The sequence below is a fragment of the Rattus norvegicus genome, chromosome 17 (genome assembly GCF_021556685.1).
Source record: "Rattus norvegicus strain SHRSP/BbbUtx chromosome 17, alternate assembly SHRSP_T2T, whole genome shotgun sequence".
In the NCBI taxonomy this organism is placed as follows: Eukaryota; Metazoa; Chordata; class Mammalia; order Rodentia; family Muridae; genus Rattus; species Rattus norvegicus.
Genome location: NC_141550.1, coordinates 100219 through 126341, shown reverse-complemented (window position 1 = coordinate 126341; position 26123 = coordinate 100219). Strand labels below are relative to the sequence as shown.

At 40.1% G+C, this 26123-nt stretch overlaps 1 protein-coding gene and 2 pseudogenes across 3 annotated transcripts in view; 2 read left to right on the top strand and 1 right to left on the bottom strand.

Moving 5' to 3' along the window:
- The window catches only part of Slc71a2 (solute carrier family 71 member 2), a 53096-nt gene extending 27253 nt beyond the window's left edge, over positions 1-25843 (bottom strand). For 2 of the 3 annotated variants that reach the window (XR_015640748.1, XM_087590344.1), the window contains exons 1-2: positions 25379-25843; positions 13725-13820 (exon numbers count right to left, since the gene is read on the bottom strand). Coding sequence is in view for 2 of the 3 variants with exons in the window: in XM_087590344.1 (XP_087446470.1) it covers positions 13725-13820; positions 25379-25492 (210 nt within the window). In the remaining variant the exon portion in view is untranslated. 3 annotated transcript variants of the gene reach the window in all.
- Positions 4675-5944, top strand: Tuba4a-ps1 (tubulin, alpha 4A, pseudogene 1; annotated as a pseudogene).
- LOC147999917 (large ribosomal subunit protein eL8 pseudogene) lies at positions 8027-8815 on the top strand (annotated as a pseudogene).
- Positions 25844-26123: the final 280 nt, after the last annotated feature.

Here is a 26123-nt window from a genome sequence, read left to right as displayed (position 1 = left end):
CACAAATGCCCCTGGGAGCAGACCAGCCCTGCCACACCCACACACAGAGATAGCTTGACTCCCAGGAGTTCAGGCTCACAGGAGGTCTGCCATAGCCAGGTTCACAGATCAGGCACTCCAGACCACCTCCCATACCCAGAGACAGCCTCACAGGAAGGAAAGACTCCAGTCAGAGACAGCAAGGCCAGTTAATACCAGAGATAACCAGATGGCAAGAGGCAAGCTCAAGAACAGATGCAACAGAACTACCCAATTCCTTCCATGAAGCCATTTCTGCTGATACCTAAACTACACAAAGACCCAACAAAAAAAAGAGAACTTCAGATCAATTTTGCTTATGAATATTGATACAAAAATACTCAATAAAATTCTCGCAAACCGAATCTAAGAACACATCAAAATGATCATTCGCCTCAATCAAATAGACTTCATCCCAGGGATGCTTCAACATACTGAAATCCACCAATGTACTCCATTATATAAACAAACTCAAAGGAAAAAAAGAAATCACATGATCATCTCATTAGATTCTGATAAAGCCTTCAACAAAATACAACACGCCTTCATGATAAAAGTCCTGGAAAAATCAGGAATTCAAGGTCCATACCTAAACATAATAAAAGCAATATATAGCAAACCAACAGCCAACATCAAATTAAATGGATAAACTTGAAGTAATCCCACTAAAATCAAGGACTAGACAAGGCTGCCCACTTTCTCCCTATTTATTCAATATAGTACTTGAACTTCTAGCTAGAGCAATCAGACAACAAAAGGAGGCCAAAGGGATACAGATTAGAAAGGAAGACATCAATATTTGCAGATGATATGATTGTATACATGAGCTACTCCAAATATTCTACCAAGGAACTCCTAAACCTGGTAAACAACTTCAGCAAAGTGGCTGGATTTAAATTTAACTCTAACAAATCAACAGCACTTCTTGCACAAAGGCTAAACAGGATGAGAAAGAAATTATGGAAATGACACCCTTCACAATAGTCACAAATAAGATAAAATTCCTAGGTGTGATCTGTATGAGAAGAACTTCAATTCTCTGAAAAAAGAAATGGAAGACCTCAGAAGATGGAAAGATCTACCATAGTCTAGTAGACAGTTGAACCTCATCCCCCCCACCGTAATTCCTGGAAAGCACACTTATTAAAGAGACAAGACCACCAGTCAAAAGAACAAGCAGCAAACAAAAGAAAATAAATGTTAGTCAAATGAAGAAATGAACGAGCACATTATCTTGAGAGTCAGTTAACAATAAAAGATAAGAGAACAAAATGTCACAAGAAAGTATTCAAAGAATAGTGTGGGTTTTTCAGACCATCACATGAAATAGATAAATGAGTATGGAACGATCAATTCTTAAATGACTACCAAGATTTCAAAGTTACATGAAACATAAATTCTATAAATTAAAGAAAACGAAATTCTTGTTTCTCAGATTATTAAATATAATTTATTAAGTTAAGCAGTTGATTTAAACATACCTAGGGTACTGGTTTAACCAGATTAATCATAACTAATTAAGATTAGGCCCTCAAAGAGCATGTAGATAAGGGAAAGGTCATTTTAATGTACTAATACTACTACTATTTCTAGGAGGTAAGCCCATACTATATGAAGGCAATTTTTTAAAAGTGCTATGACACATTAAGTGATGTAAACTTTACTTATATTATCAAATTAATGAACTGGCACTAAAAGCTAAGGTATGGCAACCTAAGATAAGTAACATATCTCAAAGATTATGGACCAAGAAGTAAACTGCTTTTTATTGCTCCAAGATAATTCTAATAATTCTCAGATGAAGAACTAGTCAAAACTGGTCCAAAAAAATATATTTCTAGGTTTCCATATCATGATCCCATTTTTTTTTAAAGGTTCTTCTGGTTTTGCCTTATTAAAAATAAGGGAATGCTGTCTGCTTGCTACATTAAAGTAAAAAACAAAAAACATATATATGCTATCATCTTAATAGTTATACCACTATGGGTAATGGGTTCAAGATGCCAAAAAATAGAATGATAACATACACAAACAAACAAAAGAAGTAAGTTTTTTCTTAAAGAGGAGTTGATCATCTCCTGAGTCAAAAAACAGAACAGGGATAATGCACTGTGGCCTGAACAGCAGTGGAGATATCTCATGACACAACATATAAAGGGTGAAGAACCTACAGAAGGAAAATTAATGCAGCTACCTATTTGTTGGGATTGAGACATAGGACAAACAGCTGAGGTGCATTATTTTACAAATACTAAAGCAGACCTGGCTTCCAGATTCTCCCTACTTGGCATGCCCTGCCCTCTATCCTGAACTTTCCAGCCCAAGAGCTGGCTTCCCCTCCCCCAGAGGTTTTTTCATATGTATTCCAGACATTTTACTCTCTCTCCCCTTCTCCCTTCTCTCCCTCACTGGACAAGAGTGCTTTCTCTTTCAGTTCACCTCTCCTGTCTCCTTCCCCGTGGCAACTTCTCTGGCCTCATTCTTTGGGACCAATGAACTCAGTTTCCCAATAAACCTGACTCTAATCTGTCTTGAATTGGCTCATCTCACTGATGAAGAGGATAACTCATCACTACTCACTTAGCTATATTTCTTAAATAACAATTAAATTATACTAGCAACTGGGTACTTATGCCTCACACTTAAACATTCACATTTTAAGCAAATTTATACAAGCAGTTTAACTGTTCAGAAATGCAAGAAGCCACAGAGCAGCTTTTCAGCTGGCCATTTCAGAGTTTGCCAGAACATTCTACCACCCCAAAATTATCTTCTTTGGACATTAAAGGAAGATTCACTAGAAATTATAATAGAAAAGCTAGATAAGATATGAGGCAGTGGAATACAGTTGACTGGAGAAAATAGTACAACTGTGGTATCTGCAGTTAAGAGATAGTCTATGTCTACCTCTCCCCAAACACATTTTCGAGGAGAAGCTACATAGGATTATGAAAGTGTCCTGTGTCAGTGTGGAATAAGGAATAAGAAAAACACAGGCAGCTGGGGAAAAGGCCTTAGACCCATCCCCAGAACCTCAGTCACAGTAAGGATGTACCTAGACAAACATCCTAAAACATCAGCGGCTAAGCCCACTGGCTGCTCTTCTAGAGGTCCTGGGCTCAATTTCCAGCAACCACCCTAATCCTGAACATTTATAAAAGGATCTCATGCTCTTCTGGCATACAAGTGTACATGCAGCAGAGCCCTCATACATAAAACAAATAAATAAAACAAAACGAACAAACAAACAAACAAACAAACAAACAAAAATAGGAGCAAGACTAATTCCCAAAACACTGGAGTGAATTTGCAGGGGGTGTGAAAGGTGAGCACATACAAATTCTATCAGAAAGTGAACTTCTAACAGAAACACTGCTGACTTAACTTGTTTGAATTATAGAGACCAACAGTTTTATCCCCACATACAGACAGTATCTCCCCAAATAGGAAGAAACAGAAGTCACATTACTATTTTATTGCTCATTTTTATTTGATTAATTCCCACCCCCACATTTGTTTATACTTTATTCTTCGTGGTTTTAACTTTTATCTTGCTAGGAAAAACTTTTATCTGTTCTTCCTCTACAACGCTGTATACTATTTCACATACCCTAGTTCTACAAATTTTTTTTAACTTGATCTTACTTCATTCTTTCTCAGTAGCTATAAAAAAAAGTACCAATATAAGAAGAAAGAAAGAAAGAAAGAAACAAACCTATAAATAATAGTTTCATTAACCAGTAACCAAGTATAGCTGCCTCTCCACCTTGAAAGGGACACAAATGAAATGTACAGATGCTGCCTGCTATAAAGGCTGTTGTCTAATTGTTGTGTAAATTATTGCAGTTAGCTTCCCCTGAAATAGCAGTCGAAAACAAATATCCAAATGAAGATAGTCAGCAGAAGGATTCATGTAAACAAAACAAAGAAATCAAGGCAACAACAAAGAGTGGAGCCAAGTTGGAAGAGATAAAACTGAAGGACACCTTCATCCCAGCAGACATGCAAATTACGAAAACCAGTCACCTAAATATTGTAAACAAAAGATAGGAAGATGGCTAAAATGCCAGAAATACACTTCACATTCCTACTTTAAAAATGACTCAAATAAGCAGAGAATGAAAGTAAAGGAATCAACTCAAGACGACCTACTTAAGAATTCTATCAATGTAGACAAAATTGCTATCAGAAGAAATTGAACAAGAAGTTCAGCCTCTGAAAGGGAACCAAATTCAAATTCTAGATATGAAAAAAAATCAACTTCTTAAGACAAAATAAATAAAAATAAAATAAAAGAGAGTAGAAAGCATCATAAGCAATGAAACCAAAAAGAAAAGAAAATTACAAGGATGGGTAAGACAGTAGTATATTCAGACATAAGTACATATTAAATACAAAAACAACAACAACCAAAAAAAAAATAACAAAGATGATCAAAACTTACAAGTCTATGACATAGTCAAGAGACCAAAGTTAAGAAATTAGAAAAAGCAGAAGAAAGGGCGATTGAGGACTAAGCATTAGGTGACGACAATTTATATCATGAAAACATTTGGAGATCTCACTGAGAGCTGGGACCCCAACTCTACATGAGACCTACAACCCAAACTCAGCATACGTGAGTGCATTTCAGTCCATGTGGTGCAGGCAGGTGTCCAGATGGGCAATGCCTGCTGGGAGCTCTACTGTCTGAAACATGGGATTCAGCCTGATGGGCAGATGCCCAGTGATAAGACCAGTGATAAGGAGGGGACGACTCCTTCACTGACTTCTGTGAAACTAGAGCTGGAAAACTTGTGGCTCAAGCAGTCTTTATGGATCTGGAGCCTACTGTAATTGATGAGATCAAAATGGCCCATAATGCCAGCTCTTCTACATAGAGCAGCTTAACACTGGGAAAGAAGATGCAGCCAACAATTATGACTGTGATCACTACACCATTGGCGAGGAGATGCTGGACCAGATCCGCCAGCTGTCTGATCAGTGTACAGGACTTCAGGGCTTCCTAGTATTGCACAGCTTTGCAGGGGACAATGGCTCCAGCTTCACTTCCCTGCTAGAGGAGCGGCTTTCTGTTGACTATGGCAAGAAGTCCAAGCTGGAGTTCTCCATCTATCTACCCAGCCCTACAAGTGTCTATAGCTGTAGTGGAACCCTACACCTCCATCCTAACCAACCATACCACCCTGGAACACTCAAACTGTGCCTTCATGGTGGACAAGGCCATTTATGACGTCTACTGCCGTACCCTAAATATTGTGTATCCAACCTATACCAACCTCAATCACCACATCAGTCAAATTGTCTCCTCCATCACAGCTTCCTTGCGCTTTGATGGGGCCCTCAATGTGGAAGTTCCAGACCAATCTCTCATCCACTTCCCCTTGGCTACCTATGTACCAGTCATTTCTGTGAAGAAGACCTACCACCAGTAGCTGTCAGTGGCAGAGATCACCAATGCCTGTTTTGAGCCTGACAACCAGATGATGAAATGTGACCCTCGGCAAGGCAAGTACATGGCCTGCTGCCTGATATACCATGGAGATGTGGTGCCCAAGAATGTGAATGCTGCCATCACTGCCATCAAGATGAAGCGCAGCATCCACTTTGTGGACTGGTGCCCCACAGGTTTCCAGGTTGGTATTAACTACTGGCTACCCACTATGGTGCCTTGGGGTGACCTGGCCAAGGTGCAGCATGCAGTGTGCATGCTGAGCAACACAACTGCCATGCTGAAGCCTGGGCCTGCCTGAACAACAAGTTTGACTTGATGTATGACAAGAGGGCTTTTGTACACTGATATGTGGGTGAGGGAATGGAGGAGGGGGAGTTCTCTGAAGCTCGAGAGGATACAGCTGCCCTGGAAAAAGATTGTGCGGAAGTACACATCAACTCCTATGAGGACGAGGATGAGGGAGAAGAATAGACAGCTACTTGGAGCCTGTTCACTGTGTTTATTGCAAAAATCCTCTCAAAATAAACAGTCTCCTTGCATGATTTCTTGCTCCCTTTGTCACTGCTTGAGCTTCTGCTTGTCTTCCCTTTCAGTTTTGGCTGCTACCTCCTGCTATTTGCCACTCATGACCTTTTATTTTATCTTTACATGGCTGAATGAGACTTGCCAAGGGGGCCCACATTGAACCCCAGAAGGTATAAACCTAAGGACTTTGATGTAAGGTCCTAAGGATGCCCAGGATAGGAAAGAAACAGGGACCAAATCCTGGACCTATCTGTTTAGCTTCAAGTTATTGCAAGATACAAGTCTTCACTTTGAAGTAGGAACTGATAGCTTCTGTGTTGGGTGGTTGGACTACTTTATTCTTCTTGCTGCTACTTCACTCAACAGCTCTAGAAGCAAGACTTGGCCCAGGCTTCATTGACCACTGAGGACTTGGGAATGGGGACTGGGCAGCCCCAAAGTTCCTGGGCATGCAGCCACCTCACAATATCGGGGGATGGGCAGGAACAAGAGCAACCTCCTAGTTGTTTGCGCTTTGCGCCTCTGGCAGCTTTGCATAGCTTGCTGTCTATCTTGTTTTCTGGGGCTGGAGCTATGCTATTAAAAGTCAGGTCTCCGAAAAAGAAGAAAACATTTCAAAACATTTCCCAAACCTAGAGAAAGAAATGGAAGCCTAAATTGATAGGATATATCATAGTCAAGATATTCAAAGTACAAAAGAAATAACATTAAAAAATTAAGGACTGTTGATAAAAGATTTAGGGTTTTTTTTTTCCTTACAAACTTAGGTACCTAAGTATAGACTATTTGAAACTTTCAAAGTAACTATAAGCCAAGATTTTATATGCAGTAAGGTTATTTCTTAAAATTGATGAAGTAATAAGAACTTTCAAGATAGGCACAACAATAAGGTATTTCAGGACAACCAAGAAAACACTGCAAAAATATTTAAAGGAATATTATACGGAGAGGAAGAAGATAGTCCCATCCACAAAAGCACACCAAAAGGATATCTAAGAAACAGATAAAAACAGAAAGCAGGGAAGGAATCCATCCTGTCCAGCACAGTAAACCAGAAAGTTATAATACAAATTAGGAGGAAGAAAAAAAAAAAAAAGAAAGAAAACAACAACAACCAAAAAACCCGTAACTTAAAAAACAAAAACAAAAACAAAAAAAAAAAACAGTTATCAATAACCTAGCCAGCTGGAATACAACCTACCAAAAGATAGAAAACAGCTAACCGGGTTGGGGATTTAGCTCAGTGGTAGAGTGCTTGCCTACCAAGAACAAGGCCCTGAGTTTGGTCCCCAGCTCCAAAAGGAAAAAAAAAAGGAAACAGCTAACCATTGAACCTATTGATGGAACTGTTTGAGAAGGACTGAAGGTAATGATCTTGTTGGAGAAGGTTATCACTAGAGGTATGTTTTAAGGTTTTAAAAGCCATTCCTGTTTGTACATATTCATTCTCATTCATATTCTCTCTCTCTCTCTCTCTCTCTCTCTCTCTCTCTCTCTCTCTCTCTCTCCCTCCCTCCCTCCCTCCCTCCCTCATTCCCTCCCTCCCTCCTCCCACCTGTTTGTGGATCAGGAGGTAAGTTCTTACCTCCTGCTCCAGTGCTATGCCTACCTTCCTGCAGCCATGCTCCCTACTGCATGCTGTAATGGGCAGGGACTCTAACCCTCTGGAAGTAAATGCCTATAAACTCTTTAAGTTGTCTTGATCATCGTGTCTTTTCAAGGTAATAGAAAAGTAACTAAGACATGCTTTAAATGCAAATATCAACTGAGCAAGTAAAGAGGCAGTATGACTAACTAGATTGAAAAACAATATACAAGTATATCTGTTGATTCCAAGAAACATGTCTCACTAGCAAAGATAGCTATAAACTAAGAGCTAATGGTTAAATGTTAATATAATCTAGCAAATGGAAGCTTAAAACAAGAAGGCATAGTTATTCCCAGATATGAAAAAGTAGATGTCAAACCAAAACTAGTTCAAAGATAGAGAATATTACATCAATAGAAGAAATAAATTATCCAGCCGAGCAAGATGCCCAAAGGAAAGAAGGCCAAGGGGAAGAAGGTGGTCCCGGCCCCCGCCGTGGTCAAGAAACAAGAGGCCAAAAAGGTGGTCAATCCTTTGTTTGAGAAAAGGCCTAAGAACTTCGACACTGGGCAGGACATCCAGCCCAAAAGAGATCTCACGCGCTTCGTCAAATGGCCCCGCTACATCAGGCTACAGCAGCAAAGAGCCATCCTCTATAAGCGGCTCAAAGTACCTCCTGCCATCAACCAGTTCACCCAGGCCCTGGACAGGCAAACAGCGACTCAGCTGCTTAAGCTCGCCCACAAGTACAGGCCAGAGACAGAGCAGGAGAAGAAGCAAAGGCTGCTGGCCTGAGCTGAGAAGAAACTTGCTCCAACTAAGAGACCACCTGTCCTCCAAGCAGGGGTCAATACAGTCACCACTTTGGTGGAGAACAAGAAGGCTTAGCTGGTGGTGATTGCCCATGATGTAGACCCCATTGAGCTGGTGGTTTTCCTGCCTGCCCTTTGTCGAAAGATGGGGTGCCCTACTGCATCATCAAGGGAAAGGCCAGGCTGGGGTGCCTGGTCCACAGGAAGACGTGCACCACTATTGCCTTCACACAGGTTAACTCGGAAGACAAGGGTGCTCTGGCTAAGCTGGTGGAAGCTGTTAGGACCAATTATAATGACAGATACGACAAGATCCGCCGCCACTGGGGAGGCAACATCCTGGGTCCTAAGTCTGTGGCTTGCATTGCCAAGCTGGAAAAGGCAAAGGCTAAAGAACTCGCCACTAAACTCGGCTAAATGTACACTTAAGTTTTCTGTACATAAATATAATTATAAAATTTAAAAAAAAGAAGATATAAAAACTATAGATATTTATGCACCTAATGATGGAACTACCAATGCCATAAAGTAAACACTAAGACACACTAAGCTAAGACAGAACTAAAAATAGGAGGTTCACATCCCACTATCATTTTTGGAGTGGTCTTCTAAACATCATTCTCATTTTTACATGTTATATTCTCTTCTGAGTTTTAATTTGGAAGATTTAAGTTAAATCATAGCACCAATGACTTGGATTTAACATATCTATGGAAAACTGTATGTATGTCTACACAGAATATTCCACATAATGGATGGAAAATAAATATTCTTAGAATTTTCCTAAGACCATTTGCAAAAAAAAAGAAATAATTTCCTCTAATCTGGCCCAGACCACAGTACAATAAAACAGTGTGAGAAACCACAGAAACTATACAAATACTTGGAAACTAAACAAAGATCATTGAAAACAAAACAAAACAAAACAAAAACAAAGAAGAAAAGGCTTGTTAGACACAAATGAAAATGATAACTTTTCTGGGATATACCTAAAAGAGGGCTCTGAGAGAAATGATTCATTGTAAAAGCAAACATTGAAACTTTAAATCACAGAGTCCTCTGGAGGAAGCCAAGACGCCTGCCCTCCCTGAGCAGCCTGCTATCCAGGGGGACCCTTTATTCTCCCCACACCTCTCCCCACCTTCATCAAACCTGTGAATTCTGAACCATACAGGTAAGCTTCCCTTCTCCCACTCATTTTTCCCTGCTTGGTAAGTTCTCTGGGCCTGCCAAGGTGCCCTGAGCAGTCTGCTAGCCAAGGTGAACATCCATTCTCCTGCACCTCTCTGCCCACTTGCATTAGACCTGCACCTCCTGAACTATACAGTCCTATGGATCCTGAACCATAAGATGTGCAGATCCAGAGCCATACAGACAAAGGATACCCATCACAGGCCTGCTAAAACAAGACTATCAAGGTTAACCTCCACTCGCCCAATACCTACTACAACAGGAAAATTCAGGGACCACAGCTATCAAGATGGCTAAAGGCTCTCAAAAGAACACAATCAACAAAAGCCAAGACAATATGACACCTTCAGAACACAGCTACCCTACTACTGTAAGGCCTGGATATTCTAACACAACCTAAGCACAAGAAAATGACCTTAAATCCAATCTTGAAAAGATGATAGAGACCTTTAAAGAGGAAACAAATGGATCACTTAAAGACATACAGGAAAATACAATCAAACAGGTAAAGGAAATAAATAAAACTGTTCAAAACCTGAAAATGGAAATAGAAGCAATAAAGAAAACATAAACTGAAGGAATCCTAAGAGATGGAAAACCTCGGGATGTAAACATCACCAACAGAATACAGGAGATGGAAGAGAGAAACTCAGGTGTTAAGAGATACAATAGAAGAAATTGTTACATCAGTTAAAGAAAATGTTAACTCTAAAATATTCCTGACACAAAACATCCAGGAAATCTGGCATACCAGGAAAAGACCTAACCTAATAATAGGAATAGAAGAAGGTGAAGAGTCCCAGCTCTAAGGCCCAGAAGATATTCTCAACAAAATCATAGAAGAAAACTTTCCCAATCTAAAGAGATGTCTATAAACATACCAGAAGCTTAGAGAACACTAATTAGACCAGAAAAGAAAATCCTCCTGCCAGATATAATCAAAACACAAAAATCTACAGAACAAAGAAAGAATATTAATAGTGGTAAGGGTAAAGGTTAGATAACATATGAAGTCAGATCTATTACACCTATTACACCAGACTTCTCAACAGAAACTATAAAAGCTAGAAGGGCCTGGAAAGATATCTTCAATCTCTTGGGGAAAAAAAAAAAAAAAAACCAGATGCCAACCTAAACCTAATCACCATAGATGGAAGAAAAGAGATATTCAAGCCAAATCCAAAGTGAAACAATATCTACAAATCCAACACTACAGAAAACTAGAAGGAAAGTCAAACCCAGTGAGGATAACTACATCCAAGAAAATACCAGAAATAATAATTCCACACCAGAAGAAACAAGGGACACACACACACACACACACACACACACACACACACACACACACACACACACACGAATAAACAAATACACACAGAGAAAAGAGAGGAAGATGACTGACTACTAACACTACTGACATCTAAATAACAAGAAGTTACAATCACTGGTCATTAATATCTTTCAACATCAATGGACTCAATTCCCCAATAAAAAGACACAGGCTAACAGAATGTGTGCCAAAACAGGATCTATGGTTCTGCTGCATACAAGCAACACACCTCAGCAATAAAGATAGACATTACCTCAGAGTAAAGGGCTAGAAAAAAGTTTTCCAAGCAAATGGACCCAAGAAGCAAGCTGGAGTAGCCATTCCCTGGGGCGGGTATACTCAGGGGGTCTCCCACCCAATGCAAGGAGAATAGAAGGGGTTGACTCAGAGGCGGGTAATGATCAGGATATAAAGTGAGTAATTAAAAAAAATTTAGATCACAACCTAATGACATATACCTCAGGAAGACCAACAGAGCCAACTAACCTGGACCCTTGGGGCTCTCAAGAGTCTGAACCAACAACCAAAGAACATACATGGGCTGGATCTAGGTCTCCCTAAACATATGCAGCAGTTGTACATCTTAACCTTCGTGTGGATCCTGAACTGGAACGGGGCTATCCCAAAAGCGGTTGCTTATAGGATATGTTCTCCTAACTGGGATGCTTTGTTTGGCTTCAGTGGGAGAGGAAGCACCTAGCAGAGACCCAGGGAGCCCCCACCCCCAAACCTGCTCAGAGGAGAAGGGAAGAATTGTAGGAGGGGCTGAAATTGTGTGTGTGTGTGTGTGTGTGTGTGTGTGTGTGTGTGTGTGTGTGTGTGGCGGGGGAGCAGGATGTAAAGTAAATAAAAAAAATTTAATTTAAAAGAAAAATAATAAGGCAAACTAAAATGCAGTAGACAGCAAGAAACAACAAATTAGAGTAGGAACTAATAAAGACTCTGTGTGTGTGTGTGTGTGTGTGTGTGTGTGTGTGTGTGTGTGTGTGTGTGTGTGGTGTGGTGTGTATTAAAAAGAGTAGTTCTTTGAAAAGACATCTAATACTGACAAATTCTAGTGAAATGAATGAAAAGAAAGAATAGACAAAATTACTAACAATTAAGATGAAAAGGCATGTTGTAATAGACTATAATGAACTATAAATGGGATTGTCAGGACTTTTAAAAAGTCACTTTTCAATTAGCAAAAACAGATCTAGAAAAAAATGTGGATAAATTCCTAAAAAGATGTAATCTCTCAAAATTAAATCATGTGTATGGAGAGATATAGGCCATGAAAACAAAAGTGGACCATGAGGGGGAAAGGAGGTCTTAAAGGAGATCAAAGACCAAAGGGTTAGTGAAGGAAGAAAGATTAACATAAGGTACTGAGAGAAAAGGATTAATAGCAAGGAGATATATGTGGAAAACATTGTTTTTGCACTGGCTAGTTTCATTTCAATTTAACACAAGCTAGAATCATCAGAGAGGAGGAAGCCTTAACTGAGAAGATGCCTCCATTAAGATCAAGACATAGGTAGATCTGTAGGGCATTTTCTTAGTGATTTATTGGGGAGGGCCCGGCACATTGTGGGTGATGCTACCCCTGGGCTGGTTGTCCTGGATTCTATAAGAAAGCAGGCTGAGCAAGCTATGAGGTGCAAGCCAGCACTATGTATGCTAATTTCAAACCAATGAGTGAAAAAATTAACAACAAAATAAAAATAGGGCCCCTGATAAAAGGTTAAGAGTGTCCCAAAGATATTAACTACTTGGGAGGATTTTGGAATTTATAAATTTGGAATTTTGGTATTCTTTTTCAGTTTTCATTCTCCCACTGTTCTCTGGCCTACAAAAACATATACATGTAGGCACACACACAAAAATTAGTAATAATGAAATATTCTCTAAAAATTCATGCCAAAATCTTCTATAAGGCTAACTGGCTAATGTCTACCTTTTAAACTTCTATATTTTTCAAGAATTAACTATGAGACAAAAATTGAATGTATGAAAGGACCTTTCTGCTATGGCAAAATAACGACTAAGAAGAGAGAACTATTAGTGCTTTTGTTTGTTGTTTGTTTTATTTTTTGAGAGATAAGATTTTTTGTACAGCCCTGGAACTCCTGTAGATCAGGCTAGCCTTAAACGGAGTCTACCTGTCTCTGCCTCCCCAGTGGCATATACCACTACACCTGGCCTATTCGTTATTTTTAAAACTAACTAAAGACAACTGAAACTTAATTTCAAAGACATTTAAAACTTACCATAAGTGTTAAGTAATTCTTAAAATCTGTACCACCCCACACTCCACCCCTGATCCCCACATCTTCTCTGGTACTTGTTTGATGACATATGCATACATCAAACACCTTATTTCTTGGCAAATATATATGCTGCTAGAGAGATGGCTCAGCAGTTAAGAGCACTGCTGCACTTCCAGAGAACCCAGGTTCAATTCTGAGTACCTACATGGTAGTAACTCACAACCACCTGTAATACCAGTTTCAGGGGATATGATGATGTGTGCTTCGCACTAGGCATGTCTCCAGAAGTAGGCATGGCAAGAGGTACATAAATATACATATAAACAAGAGTCATATACATAATGTTTTAAAAGACAATTTTTAAAAAGAAATTCAATATTTGATTTAAAGAAACGGCTGTGTAGAGAAGTTATTAAAACCAAGCATATGTTTAATTTTACATTCATCATTAGGTGCTTAAATAAAAAACCAATAACATCCAAATAAAAAAAAAAACCAACTTCAACAATGCCTTGTATTTCATATACACCATGTTTAAAGGTTCAGTAGTACTTACAGTCAACATTGGAGTTGTTAACAAGCCCCACGCAAAGAATTCAAAGAAGATTACAAAAGCGGCATGGTAAACACTTGGCTGGCCAAAACCTTGTAGCTGAAAAGAAAAGAACGCTGTTAAAAACAATAATAAGCATAATATATTATCTTCAATGGTATGAAGAAATATATAAACTTTGGACCACCTCTATCACTTAAAATAAAACCACACTGGGGACTAGGATACAGCTATGTATTGGTTATTTTTTCATCACTGTGGTAAAAGCCATGACCATAAAGGAATTTATAGAAGTTTATTTTAGCTTATAGTTGCAGAGAGTCTATAATGCCCAGGGATGGCTTCACCCACAGTGCACTGAACCCTACCAATCAGTCACTAACTAGGAATGCTCTACAGGCTCTCCTACAGATAGATCGTACGGAGGTATTTTCATTTGAGGTTCTCTCCTCTCTAATGACTCTAGTTTGTGTCAAGCTGACATAAACTAGCAAATACAACTGACCCAATAAAAGAACTTCTGGGGAAATCACCATCCCTGACCTCAAGCAGTATTACAGAGCAATAGTGATAAAAACTGTATGATATTGGTACAGGGACAAGCAGGTAGATCAGTGGAATAGAACTGAAGACCCAGAAATGAACCCACACACCTATGGTCACTTGATCTTTGACAAAGGAGTTAAAACCATCCAGTTGAAAAAAGATAGCATTTTCAACAAATGGTGCTGGTTCAACTGAAGGTCAGCATGTAGAAGAATGCAAATTGAATCATTCTTATTTCCTTGTACAAAGCTTAAGTCCAAGTGGATCAAGGACCTCCACAGAAAACTAAATACATTCAAACTAACTGAAGAAAAAGTGGGGAAGAGTCTAGAACACATGGGCACTGGGATTTGCAACCCCCATAAGAACAACAATACCAACCAACCAGAGTTCCCAGGGACTAAGCCACTACCCATGGACAAACTAAAGACTACACATGGACAGATCCATGGCTCCAGCTGCATATGTAGCAGAGAATGGCCTTGTTGGGCACCAATGGGAGGAGAAGCCCTAGGTCCTGCTAAGGCTGGACCGCCCAGTGCAGGGGAAAGTCAGGGGTAGTGGGGGGTTGGTTGGGGAGGGGGAAAACCCTTATAGAAGTAGGAGAGGGGAATGGGATGGGGGGCTTATGGATGGGAAACCAGGAAAGGGAATAACATTTGAAATGTAAATAAAAAATATCCAATGGGGGGAAAAGAGAGAGACTGGAGGCCCCAGGGAGTGGGTAGGTCTTGTGAAGTCACAGGGATGAGGGTCACAGTGGGGGGCTTGGGGGGAGGGGTATAGAGGGCGCATCCTCATAGAGATAGGGGTTGGAAGGAAGAGGAGATATGAGATATGGAACAGTCAGAGAGCAGACCAGGAGGGAGATAAAATCTGGATTGTAAAAACAGATTAAATAATTTTTTTAAAAAAGTAAATAACCTACACTTCTATGAAACAGAGATGTAATTATTACTTAAAAATTAAAAACAATACTTTCTTAAAGAGAGAAGAATCAGGACACAGTCACAATCTGAATTAAGCAAAACCAACAATGTAAATCTGATGTGTCCAATTATCTGGGATTCACTCACAATCCACTGGGCTTCTCTAAGGGGTTTGTGTCATTTCACCAGCTGTACCCTCTGCAGCACAGTTTGTCCTTTAGGCCCTGGCTGGTTCCACTCCACTACTGATGCTGTTCTCAATGGTCATCCCACTGTACTGGCATCTCCAAAACTGTAAGGCAAGGGCCCCTTGCTGCAACTGGACTGCACTTCAGTAGCAGTCTCTTCTAGGCTATCTTCAAGGACTCCAGCCCTGCCGCACAGTGACAACACTTAGCTGCTCTTCATGACAACTTCATACCAGCACAAGGTACAAGCTCTATAATATCTGGAGCAAAGGTCTATGTGGTGATTCTCAGGAAACACTTCCCAGAAGATTTCACATCAATAACACTCTTCTCCCTTCTCCTCTTCCTTACCAGGCTGGCCTCAAACTCACAGGGATTCACCTACTTCTCCCTCTAGAGTGCTGGAATTACAACCATATATCACCACAGTCCAGCTGCTACTCTCTTTTTTTCCAACAATATTTTTATTGATTATTTGGCTATTTTATAGAACATACCCTGATCACATTTGCTTCCCATTCCTCCCTTATGCCCTTGGCCAAGATAAAGAAAAACAAAATACCAAGTCAATTTGCGTTGCCTATATACTCACAGGAGCATGATCAAACTCCTAGCGGCCTGCCACTTAAAAGATAACTGAATCCCACACAGACCACCACCACCACAAGCCACTGATTGTGAAGAGCTACATTTCATCATTTTTATCACAACTATTAAGGGCTCACTTCAATGGCTTCCTGTCTAGACTGTTTGGTGGGGGGAGTTCTGGAGGGGTGAGTTTGTCATTGAAGCCTTCATTGTTTCTTATTCTCAATTATGAGTTTGCAGTCATTCGTACTACTGCAAAAGATTTCCTGGCCATAACAGCCAATGGCAGCATAGATCATGAAATACCACATGGTTTGTGGAGGCAGCACAGACCTGGACCTCAACATGACCTTCTGCAGCAGCATGGACCACAAACAACAACACAGCTCATGGCTGAAGTGGACCATAGACACCAACACAGAGCAGTGCGGAATCATGAACCACAGACTTCAACATGCCTCCTTCAGCAACAGGAATCACAAACACCAACATGAACCCCAGCAGCATCATGGACTACCAGACCACTGACACCAGAATGACCATAAACACCAAGAAGCCCCAACCCTAAAAGTGAACCATTCTCTATCTTAGATATCCTACTGTTGCTCAGAGCCAGGGCGACTGTACACTGGGCAGTGTGTTAGGGACAGAACCTGCACTAGCTCCAAACTGCTGAACACTCCCCAGCAACAACGTGTGGCCACACACCGGTTGCCTCCTAGCCATATATCTTGCTCCACCTCTTTCCACTGCTCTATCCCACCTTACCCACCTCTCCACTGCACTTTATCAACGTGGCACTGCAAACTGCTGTGTCACACAGTATATGTTTTTTGCCCAAACAGTTTTACATGCAAATACTTATTACAACGAGTCAGTGGTCTCGTTTAAAGTTTCTGGTTTCTGAAGCACTCCTCTTGGATATTCTGACGCTGCCCAGAGTCAGGGTTACCTTGTGGCTGGGCAGGGCAACTTGGGGCAAGATCCCACAGAGTTCCCAAATCATTTGGCACAACTCTGTGCTTGCAAGCAACAGGCAGAACTAGGACCTGGAGCTGTGCTCTCCCACGCAGGGCGAGCAGTGAACTGCAGCAGCAACAGCAGCTCATGATGTGGGCCAGACCCTGGTCCTCGCCTGGCCCTGTGCAGAAACAATATTCTCCTTTTTGTAAGTCTTTTTTTAAAAAATGTGCTGCAAACATGATTGCAAGCATGGAGCCAACCACTGGAGTGTGGTCAACCTACTAGATGTCATACTCAAAAGAAAATAGATTCTCCATTTCCCCTGAAACCAATTAACCCGAACTGGGGCAATATCTCTGGTTTAATTGTCTTCTCTTACTACTTTTCCTTGTGCCTTCAAATCTTTTTTAACCTTCCACTCACTGATCTTTCTACACTTACCCTATACTCTACTGAAGAGCTTAAAAACATAAATTACTGACATCCTTGGACCTTTTCACAATATGACACTGTGGCTGAATTCTAAGGCTGAAAATGTATGTGGCTCAGTGGCAGAGCCAATGTTTAGCCTGGAGTGAGACCTTTACTTGAATCTCCAGCACAACTTAAAACAGAAAAATAAATTGTGGAAGTTTGTTACCTCTACTTCCTGTGCTTTCTGTTGCTCAGCAACCTGTTCTGACCAACACAGCCAAAGGAAATAACACACACTTGTGAACTTAAACATTTTGAGTCCCCATGTGGAAAAATGTCTTGTATCCACAGGAAAGTGAGTACACAGAAGATTTTTTCCATTAGAGCTTACATTAGCAACCATAAAGCCGCCACACTTTAGAAATGATGATCTGAGATGGCTTACTCTTATTCAACTTCCAGAAAATGTAGAAACACAAGTACTCAATCCCCCACCCCCCACAAAAAAAAAAAAATAGGCTAACAGACTGGATACTTAAACAGGGCCCAGCATTTTGTTGAATACAGAAAATATACATCAGTGACAAAGACAGACACTACCTCAGACTAAAAGCCTGGAAAAAAATTTTCCAAGCCAATGGGCCCAAGAAACAAGCTGGAATAGCCATTCTAATATCCAATAAAATAGACTTTCAGCCAAAACTTATCAAAAGAGATGGGGAAGAACACTTCATTCTCAAAGGAAGAAAAGTTTGCTGCCATATGCTAAGAAATAAAGAGTTGTTTAAAGGACAGAGTTTCTGTTTTTTTCAGATGTAAAAAGTTCTTGAGATTCATTGCACAATATGAAAATATGCAATGCTATTTTAAAAGGTATAAAAGTAAATCTTGTTATATATATTTTACCACAAGCACACACACTCACACACAGAGAGAGAGAGAGAGAGAGAGAGAGAGAGAGAGAGAGAGATTGCTAAAGCTACTCATCTTCAAAAGCAATTGAGGTTAAAGGAAAGGAAGTCTCTATGATTTAAAAAATATAACAAAGCGTTTGTTTGATCCCATTGCTTCAGAACATAACCACCCATAAAAAGAACCGAGAACATCAGTGGGATGGGTGAACCATAAGGGCTTTTGCTTGTTTGTTTTTAGGCAGCAAATCATTTTTTTCAAACCAACAGAACTTTGGAACTCATTTTATTTAAAATGCAAGTCTCAGTGGCTCCTAACTGCCTTATTCTCAGGTATGAGAGCTGTAGTGGGTATAAAGGTTAAGAGGTGGGGGCGGGAGGGAGTTAGAGGAACACGTGCAGCTTGGATGAGGTCACAATGGATAGTAAAAATGAGTGCTTCCATGACCAGTACAGTGAGTATGAACCCTATGTCACTGGGCCCACTATGGAGGAGTACCTACTGCAGGACACTGAGCTTTACTGGAAAGAGCTCCACAGGTTCACGCATCAGCCTGTGGCATGTCAGTTAATATAGATTTGAGTTCTGATAAGAAGTAAAACTAAACAGCAATCTGGGAAAAAACTAAGTTTTTGAACTCCTCATCTGCAAAATGTAAGATTACCAGTTAATTCAGTTGGGGAAATTAAAAAGTCTCTGGCCTATGGACTTCAGAGAAGAAAAGCAGATTTCTGGCAGAGGGAATCTACATAATGTAGATGATGACAGAGGCAAGCTCGTGGGTTGTTACTGTTGGCAAATGGGAATTCTAAAATCCTAGAGGTATTTCATTTCCTTTGCAAGAAATCCACTGCTACATTTCCAAGAAAAAAGAAAGGGGGGAGAGTGAGAAAACTGGGGGCTTTGGGTATCCATAGTCTTCCCTTTATAAATTAAGTGGTACTGGTATTCCCTCCTGATTCTGGTGATATAGGACAGGGATTTCCTTGGGTGGTAGGGTCATCCCATTTTTAGGGAAATATTCGCCAAACACTATTAATGTGTGAGAGAATTAGCCAGTTCAGGGTTCTCCAAATATAACTATTCTATATACATAAAAAATGTAGAACAAAGAGGAATGTTACTGAGTGTGTAAGAGTTCTCAGCAGAACTGGGAAGCACAGGCAAGTTGTAGTGCAAACAACTTCAAAGAAAATTTAGTGAATTTTGTTAAATGTCATGTCACCTCTTTACTGGCTTATCTTCCCAATGTAGCCACAATGTGCTAAGTTTTCTTTTGTTGTTCTGAAACAAGGCTTCACATGAGTACTGGTAGGTCTCAAGCTGGCCAAATATGAATTTAAAATCCTGTTCCTCTGGACCCGAGTGTTTCTGTCATCCTATTTTAGGACTGAGCCTAGATCCTCTGGTATACTAGGCTAGCACTCTATAAATGGAGTAACATCCACAGCACACCAACCCAGCCACAGTGAATCTCCTTTCTCTGTTCTGCATTAATACTCCTATCTTTAATTGGGCTCCTAAGGACCTATTTATTTATTTTATGTTTAACAATTCAACTAATGTATATGGTCTCTGCAATACCATATACAGAGGATTAGTTTTGGAAGACTGCTGACATTCCTTGGCTTTGTCCCAAATTGTAACATTATGTTGGCAAAGTCATCAAAATATTGAACTTCAGGTTTCCAATTAAAAAGAAACAACATTTTGGAGGTCAGAAAAATTCCAGAACTGAAGTAGAGTACTGATACTGTGCTTCCAACATTAAATTCTAACAAAAAAATAGTACTCAGGATTAGAAGCAATTATCTACATTTTACAGATGAGAAAACTCAGATATAAACAATAAATGAGCTGGCATTCAATCAAAAAGGTCACACATCTCCAGTGTGTATTCCTATCAGTTATAATATGCTGGTATCGTTATACAAAGAGAATCAACATATACAAGTGGCAGGCAGCCTGCACCCCAGAAATCTAAGGACTAACAGGAATCAACATTAGCCAGCTTCTCAAGTAAAGCAAAATTCAGATCTTCACTTAGCATCCACCCTTGTTTCCTACACTAAAAAGTTTGGCTTGGCTACTGTGTAGTTCCCAACGGTGCTTTTACCCTTTGGGGTATGCTGTGTCTCTGTCCCTCCTCACCTACCTAAGGCATTCTCTGGTTGGCTTTAAGAAATGTCTGACGGCCAATTAGCTGGGCAGGAAGTGGAAGGTGGGATTTTCTAGGAGGGAGAAAGGAGCTCTGAGAAGAGAAGGAAAGCCTTTCACCAGGCTGGAAGGGACAACAAGCCATGAGGCTGGCGGGCCAGGTGGTCAGGTTAACTTAGATGAGCTGGCTGAGAATCTGCCTAGCTAAGGCCCAAGACTTTGAAATATTAAAAGGTCTCTGTGAAGTGATTTGGGAAAATACTGATTAAGAAATAATTGCTGCCATATTAATTTCCAGCATTATTTAATATATACAAAATTTTAATAAATCATTTAGTCTACATAACCTGAAAAGTTCAGATGAACTAGGGCATTGACTTTTCTCAATCTGATCTGTCTGTCAGAAAAAGACTGTTGTTCCAAACGTGATCCCCTGATCAAAGTACACAGTAAATACCAATTCCTACCAGCATGGAAGTCACTAGAGATGCTGTCATCTTGTCTTGATCTTGATCTAACATGCAGTCACTAGCTATTTGTCCTCCATGTCTCAGCCCACTTTCTTTCTTTACAGGATGGTCAGCACTAAAGAACAGATGGCATGGCCACTTTAATAAATGCATTTTATAAGATAAAAGGTTATTACTTTTTAAGGGGGTAGAGAGGGTACAAATGTGTTACTTGTACCAGATATAATGTTTCAGACCCTTGAAGGAAGACATATTAATTATTTATGAAAAGAAAAAAGAAGAAAAGACTATCCTCAGAACTCTAAATTTAATTTGACTGCCAGTTTTATAATGTAAAATAAAAAGTTAGCTATGGAAAATAAAGTTCTATAAATCTGTTGTAAGCCAGTTGCCTATAGCTAATATCACATTATATAGCCAATCTTCCATAATTTGTAACTTCCACATCCATTCAACAGACTCAACTCACCATACATTGAAAATATTCAAAGATAACTAGAAATTCAGAAATTTTTCTCATCATTATCCCCTAAGTAATAAAGTAACAGCAATGATTTATATAGCCTTTATATTGTATTGCGTATTATAAGTTATTCAGAGATGGTGTATAGACATTTCTTGGCTCAATCAATTGTTAAACAATTGTACCACCAAAAGGGAGGTGTAAAATCAAACAATTATTGACAATATGTCGTAAATAAATTTATTTCAAAATAATTCTTTGACATATATCACTATTAAAGATGAAAGAATACTAAAACATGAATATGCTTTATATTTACTTAAAGAATTAAATATTGTCTAAATATCTGATACTCCATCATGCAGAGTTGGTTTATATTTAGACTTTATAATTCTCAAAGCTGAGACTGATAAACTCTTTACCTGAGTGCTAAGAACATGAACTCAGGTCTGCATGATAGGGCTACAAGAACTTTTTCCTACTGAGTCATCTCAAGAGACATCAAATGTCACTAGAATAGTACTGATTTATGAATCTTTTCATCAGTGCTCTTTACTGAAATCCAAATATTGGCTTCTTGGAGTCTATTCCATGAACAAACCTTGGAATATTACACTGAACAGTCTATTTTCTTTGCAATAAATCATTAACCAGACGCCCAGGTATAAATGGCTACAAAACAGGACTGGAGAGATGGTTCAAGCTGTTAAGAGCACTTACTACTCTTTCAGAAGATCCTGATCTGGTTCCAGTACCCACATGATGGTGCACAACCATTCATCCCTCTAGTTCCGGGGTACCCAATGCTTTCCTCTACCTCTGCAGACACCAAGCACATATGAAGCCTACATACATATATGCAAGCAAAACACTTATGTATAAAATAAAATAATCAAAAAATTATCACTGTAAACCAACTTACTTTACTTGGGTATAAAAAATATATATAACAGCATATATTCAATAATTAAAAGTTTGGATAAAACACCTGAAATTGTATATTAATTCATAGCAAGGAAGAACAGAAAGAATAAAATGTGAGCTTAATTGACAGACTCCCCTCTCATAGACAAAGGATCTCACGGAAGAAATGCCTGATTCCTTGAAGGCTTAGGTCCCTTCTATTTTTCAGATGATATCTTTTTGACAATGTTTTTCAACTTCATATATCTTTTTACTAATGGGGTAGAAAAAAATTGTTGGTTGAATAAGAGTCCTGTGTCTAGGCAGTGACTAGTAGTAATAGAATCTAAAAGTATAAAAGTATTACCAGGAACAAAGAAAAAAGAAAATAACTCATTAGAATAAAATCAAACCATGGATGTTACAGTATTTGAAAATAATTCTGGAAAAAACTATGAAATAAAAAATTTATAATTTAGAAGTATTGGCATATGCCATAAACACCCTCTATTAGGCCTGCACATGCTAGTCATCCCATTAACTATACGGAAAAAAGAAAAAAAAAAAAAAACAGTATTCTCACAATCAAATTTTACTACTGTACCAACTATTCCTAAAGTTGAGAAAAGAATGTGAGAAATTTACCTTTGCCCAAAATTAGATAAGCGTCAGGATCCAAAGAAAAGTAAGGGAATAAACAAGTCTGGGTTTCTTTGAATAAATACACCCACAAAAGTTTCTGCTTTAAGCACATTGTTTCTAGACTGGGGTCTGGCTCCTTTCTAAATTAGAAAACGGGAGAGAACTGAATATTTTTATCACAGTAAAGGTTCACATGTATAATATGACCATTCAGAATTCATACATGAGCTGAGGAAATAGATCATTCTGTAAATACCTGACATACAAGTAACAGGATCTGAGTTCATATCTAACATATATATAAACCTGGGCAAGGTGGATGTGCTGGTAACCGGAGTACCAGGAAGAGGAGGAAGGGATGGGATGAGGCCACAAAGTAGAGATAGGAGGATCCTTGAGACTCACTAACCAGCCAGCCTAGAAAAGCTGTGAGCTCCAAGTTGAGAGAGCTTTTGTTTTAAAAACATAAGGTTTCAAAACATATGTGCTCCTGAACCCACATACATACATTGGCTTGCACACTCCTTAGGCTATTGGCTTGTCCACTAATTAGTACTGTCCATCCACTAGTGGAAGCCAAGAAGGGGAAGTGGTGATTTAGTTTCATTTAAAGGGTAGGAAGAAGTGTATGAACATATATATACAAATATACTATAATCTTAACATGCAAAAAACACAAAGCATATCCCCAAATATTTATTTAGGATTTAGCAGGTTCAGATTACAGCAACCCTCACTACTTATGAGGTACATACTACTATTTGGAGAAGTTATATAACTCCTCTAAAGTAACATAGTAATAAAAATCGAAACTGGAATTCCAAGTATAGTTACCTAATTACAATGCTAAGATGTTAAGTCTTGACAGTTTACTTATTATGTATGCCAAAGGGAGTCAGCTGGGGGAAAGTCTGGGGAAATGGTACTACCAATAATATTAACATGTTCATTCTCACTAACCAACAATGTGGAGGGGGGCAGACTGGTGGTAACAGGATCTCAAGAAGACAGGGGCAAAAAAGCTGAGGACCTGTACCCTAGGGATACAAAAGAGAGAACAAGAAGCTAAAATCTGTCCACACAGATGCAATGTTGTAAGGATGGGAAGAGATAAAGGAAGACACTCCTTAGGCTACTGGCCTGTTCACTAATTAGTACTGTCCATCCACTAGTGGAAGCCAAGAGGGAGAACTGGTGATTTAGTTTCATTTAAAGAGTAGGAAGAAGTGCAACCTATTTAATGAGAAAAACCAGTTTTACAGAACCTATACCGCAAGGTACACTTTCTACATTAGAAAAACCTTTTTACCTTTGGAAAGAAAAATTATCCCCCATGCTTCAATATGAGACCATTTTTTCAGATCAGACACCGAGTGGAATTCCAGAGAGAAAACTCTGGTGGAATCAGGACTAGAAGCTAGCTCTAGTCTAGGTCTAAAACACCAAGGAGATGAACCACAGGGATACAGACAGAACAAAACCTTAAGGTCTGTACTTTGCAGACTTTTAAGGGTGGCAGCAATTTTGTAGCTAGTAAGTGCTTCCTAAAATACTATGTGGTTCTGTTTTACCTCAATATTTTTGCATGTTTGAATTTTGACTTAAGATTCCATTCTGCATACTACTACTTATTCTCTACCCTCTCATTTGTTCCAAAGGTGAATTCACAGTCAAATATGCACTTGTAACCACTTAGTATTCTTTAACAGAAATTAAATATGCAAGCTTAAAAACTGGAAAAACACCTGACTACACATATCTTTATTTAAATTCCTAGTTCTCATTGGACAAACTTTCCCATAGTTATGAGTTTGTACTCAACTCACTGCAAAACTTTCTTAAGTTTTAGGTCCTAAGTAGATCCTTCCCCCAAAAATCCTTTTTATACTTATGACTAAAGAAATGACATTCCCTGTGCTTAGTTTCCCACCATTAAAAAAAGAAAAAGAAAAAGTGGCAGTGATAAGGCCTGTAGTGTGAATCCAGGTCAAGGAAAATAAGCTTTCCTTAGCTGTCAAAGTCATCTCAACTTTATGTGTCACTAGAGGAGATCAGGCTGAACTTTCACCTTCGGTTACAGAGATCTTCAGCTTCCTCTTAGTACACCAGTCTCTTCTGGAAACCCAGAGGAGGAGGAAGTATCAGAAAGGCGTCTCCCACTTTGACCTCCAGCATCCCTGTAGGCTATTCAAGGCAAAACAATTGTTTTAAGACACCTTGCCCACTGCCCCCCAATCCACTGTCTAAATTGCTTTGGACAAACTCGGTGTCCAGAAGATTTTGTCAATTGACACAGAATGGAGAACTCTTGCGCTATCCAAATTATATTTACCGGCCCGTGTCCGTTGGCTTTTGAGTCAATAAGAAGCTCCCAGAGGTTTGTCTAGGGAGGAGTTGCTAGGAATGCTAGCTTCTCAATGAACCTGGCTCTCCTAGAAAAGCCAAATTCCAGAGTCCCTGTCCGAACCCAGTCAAAACTTACCCAGCTGCTGCTCGCGGCCTGAGCGCTCCCGCGCTTCTCAGGCATGGCTGACGCCTTGGGTGAGGCCACCGCCTTCCACCCCGGCTCCTCCGGCGACTCCCCGTCCGTGCTCATGCCGTCCCGCCAGGGCAGATTCGGATCGCTCCAAGACACCGGCGACGCCGCAACTGCGGCGGCGGGGCCCGAGCCTTCATGGGCTCCGCGGTCCGCAGCGGCCCGCCGCTCCGGCGGCGGCGCCAGTGGCGACACCGGCTGCCGAGAGGACGCCGAGGCTGAATCCGTGCAGGAAGTGAACAGGGCCCTCAACTATACGATGGTTGTCGTGAACGCAGGACCCCGACACCGGCAGTGAGTAGTTACCGGTGGCGCCGGAACAGTCGGGAGACTGCGTCCCGCCCAGAGAACTAAGCAAAGGGAGCTCCCGCCGAGAACGCCCACCGGTCTCAAGTAGCTCCAGCAAGCTCCGCCCCGTCTGCGTGGCGCAGCAAAAATGCGTCATCTTCGAGTGACTCCAGGCCTGTGGCTTTTTACCGAGACCGGAAGGACCCAAAGCTTTCCCGATTGGGCTACACTGGCCAGTGAGTCCTCTTGTTTCCTCCTACCGCCCCGGGATAGGATTCCAACTGCACGTCACCACACCTTCCTTTTTATGTGGGTTTTAGGGATCTGACTTAAGTCCTTAGGCACTATAGGAACTGAGCTCTTTCCAGCTCATGTTTATGATTAATGATGATAGTTATAAATG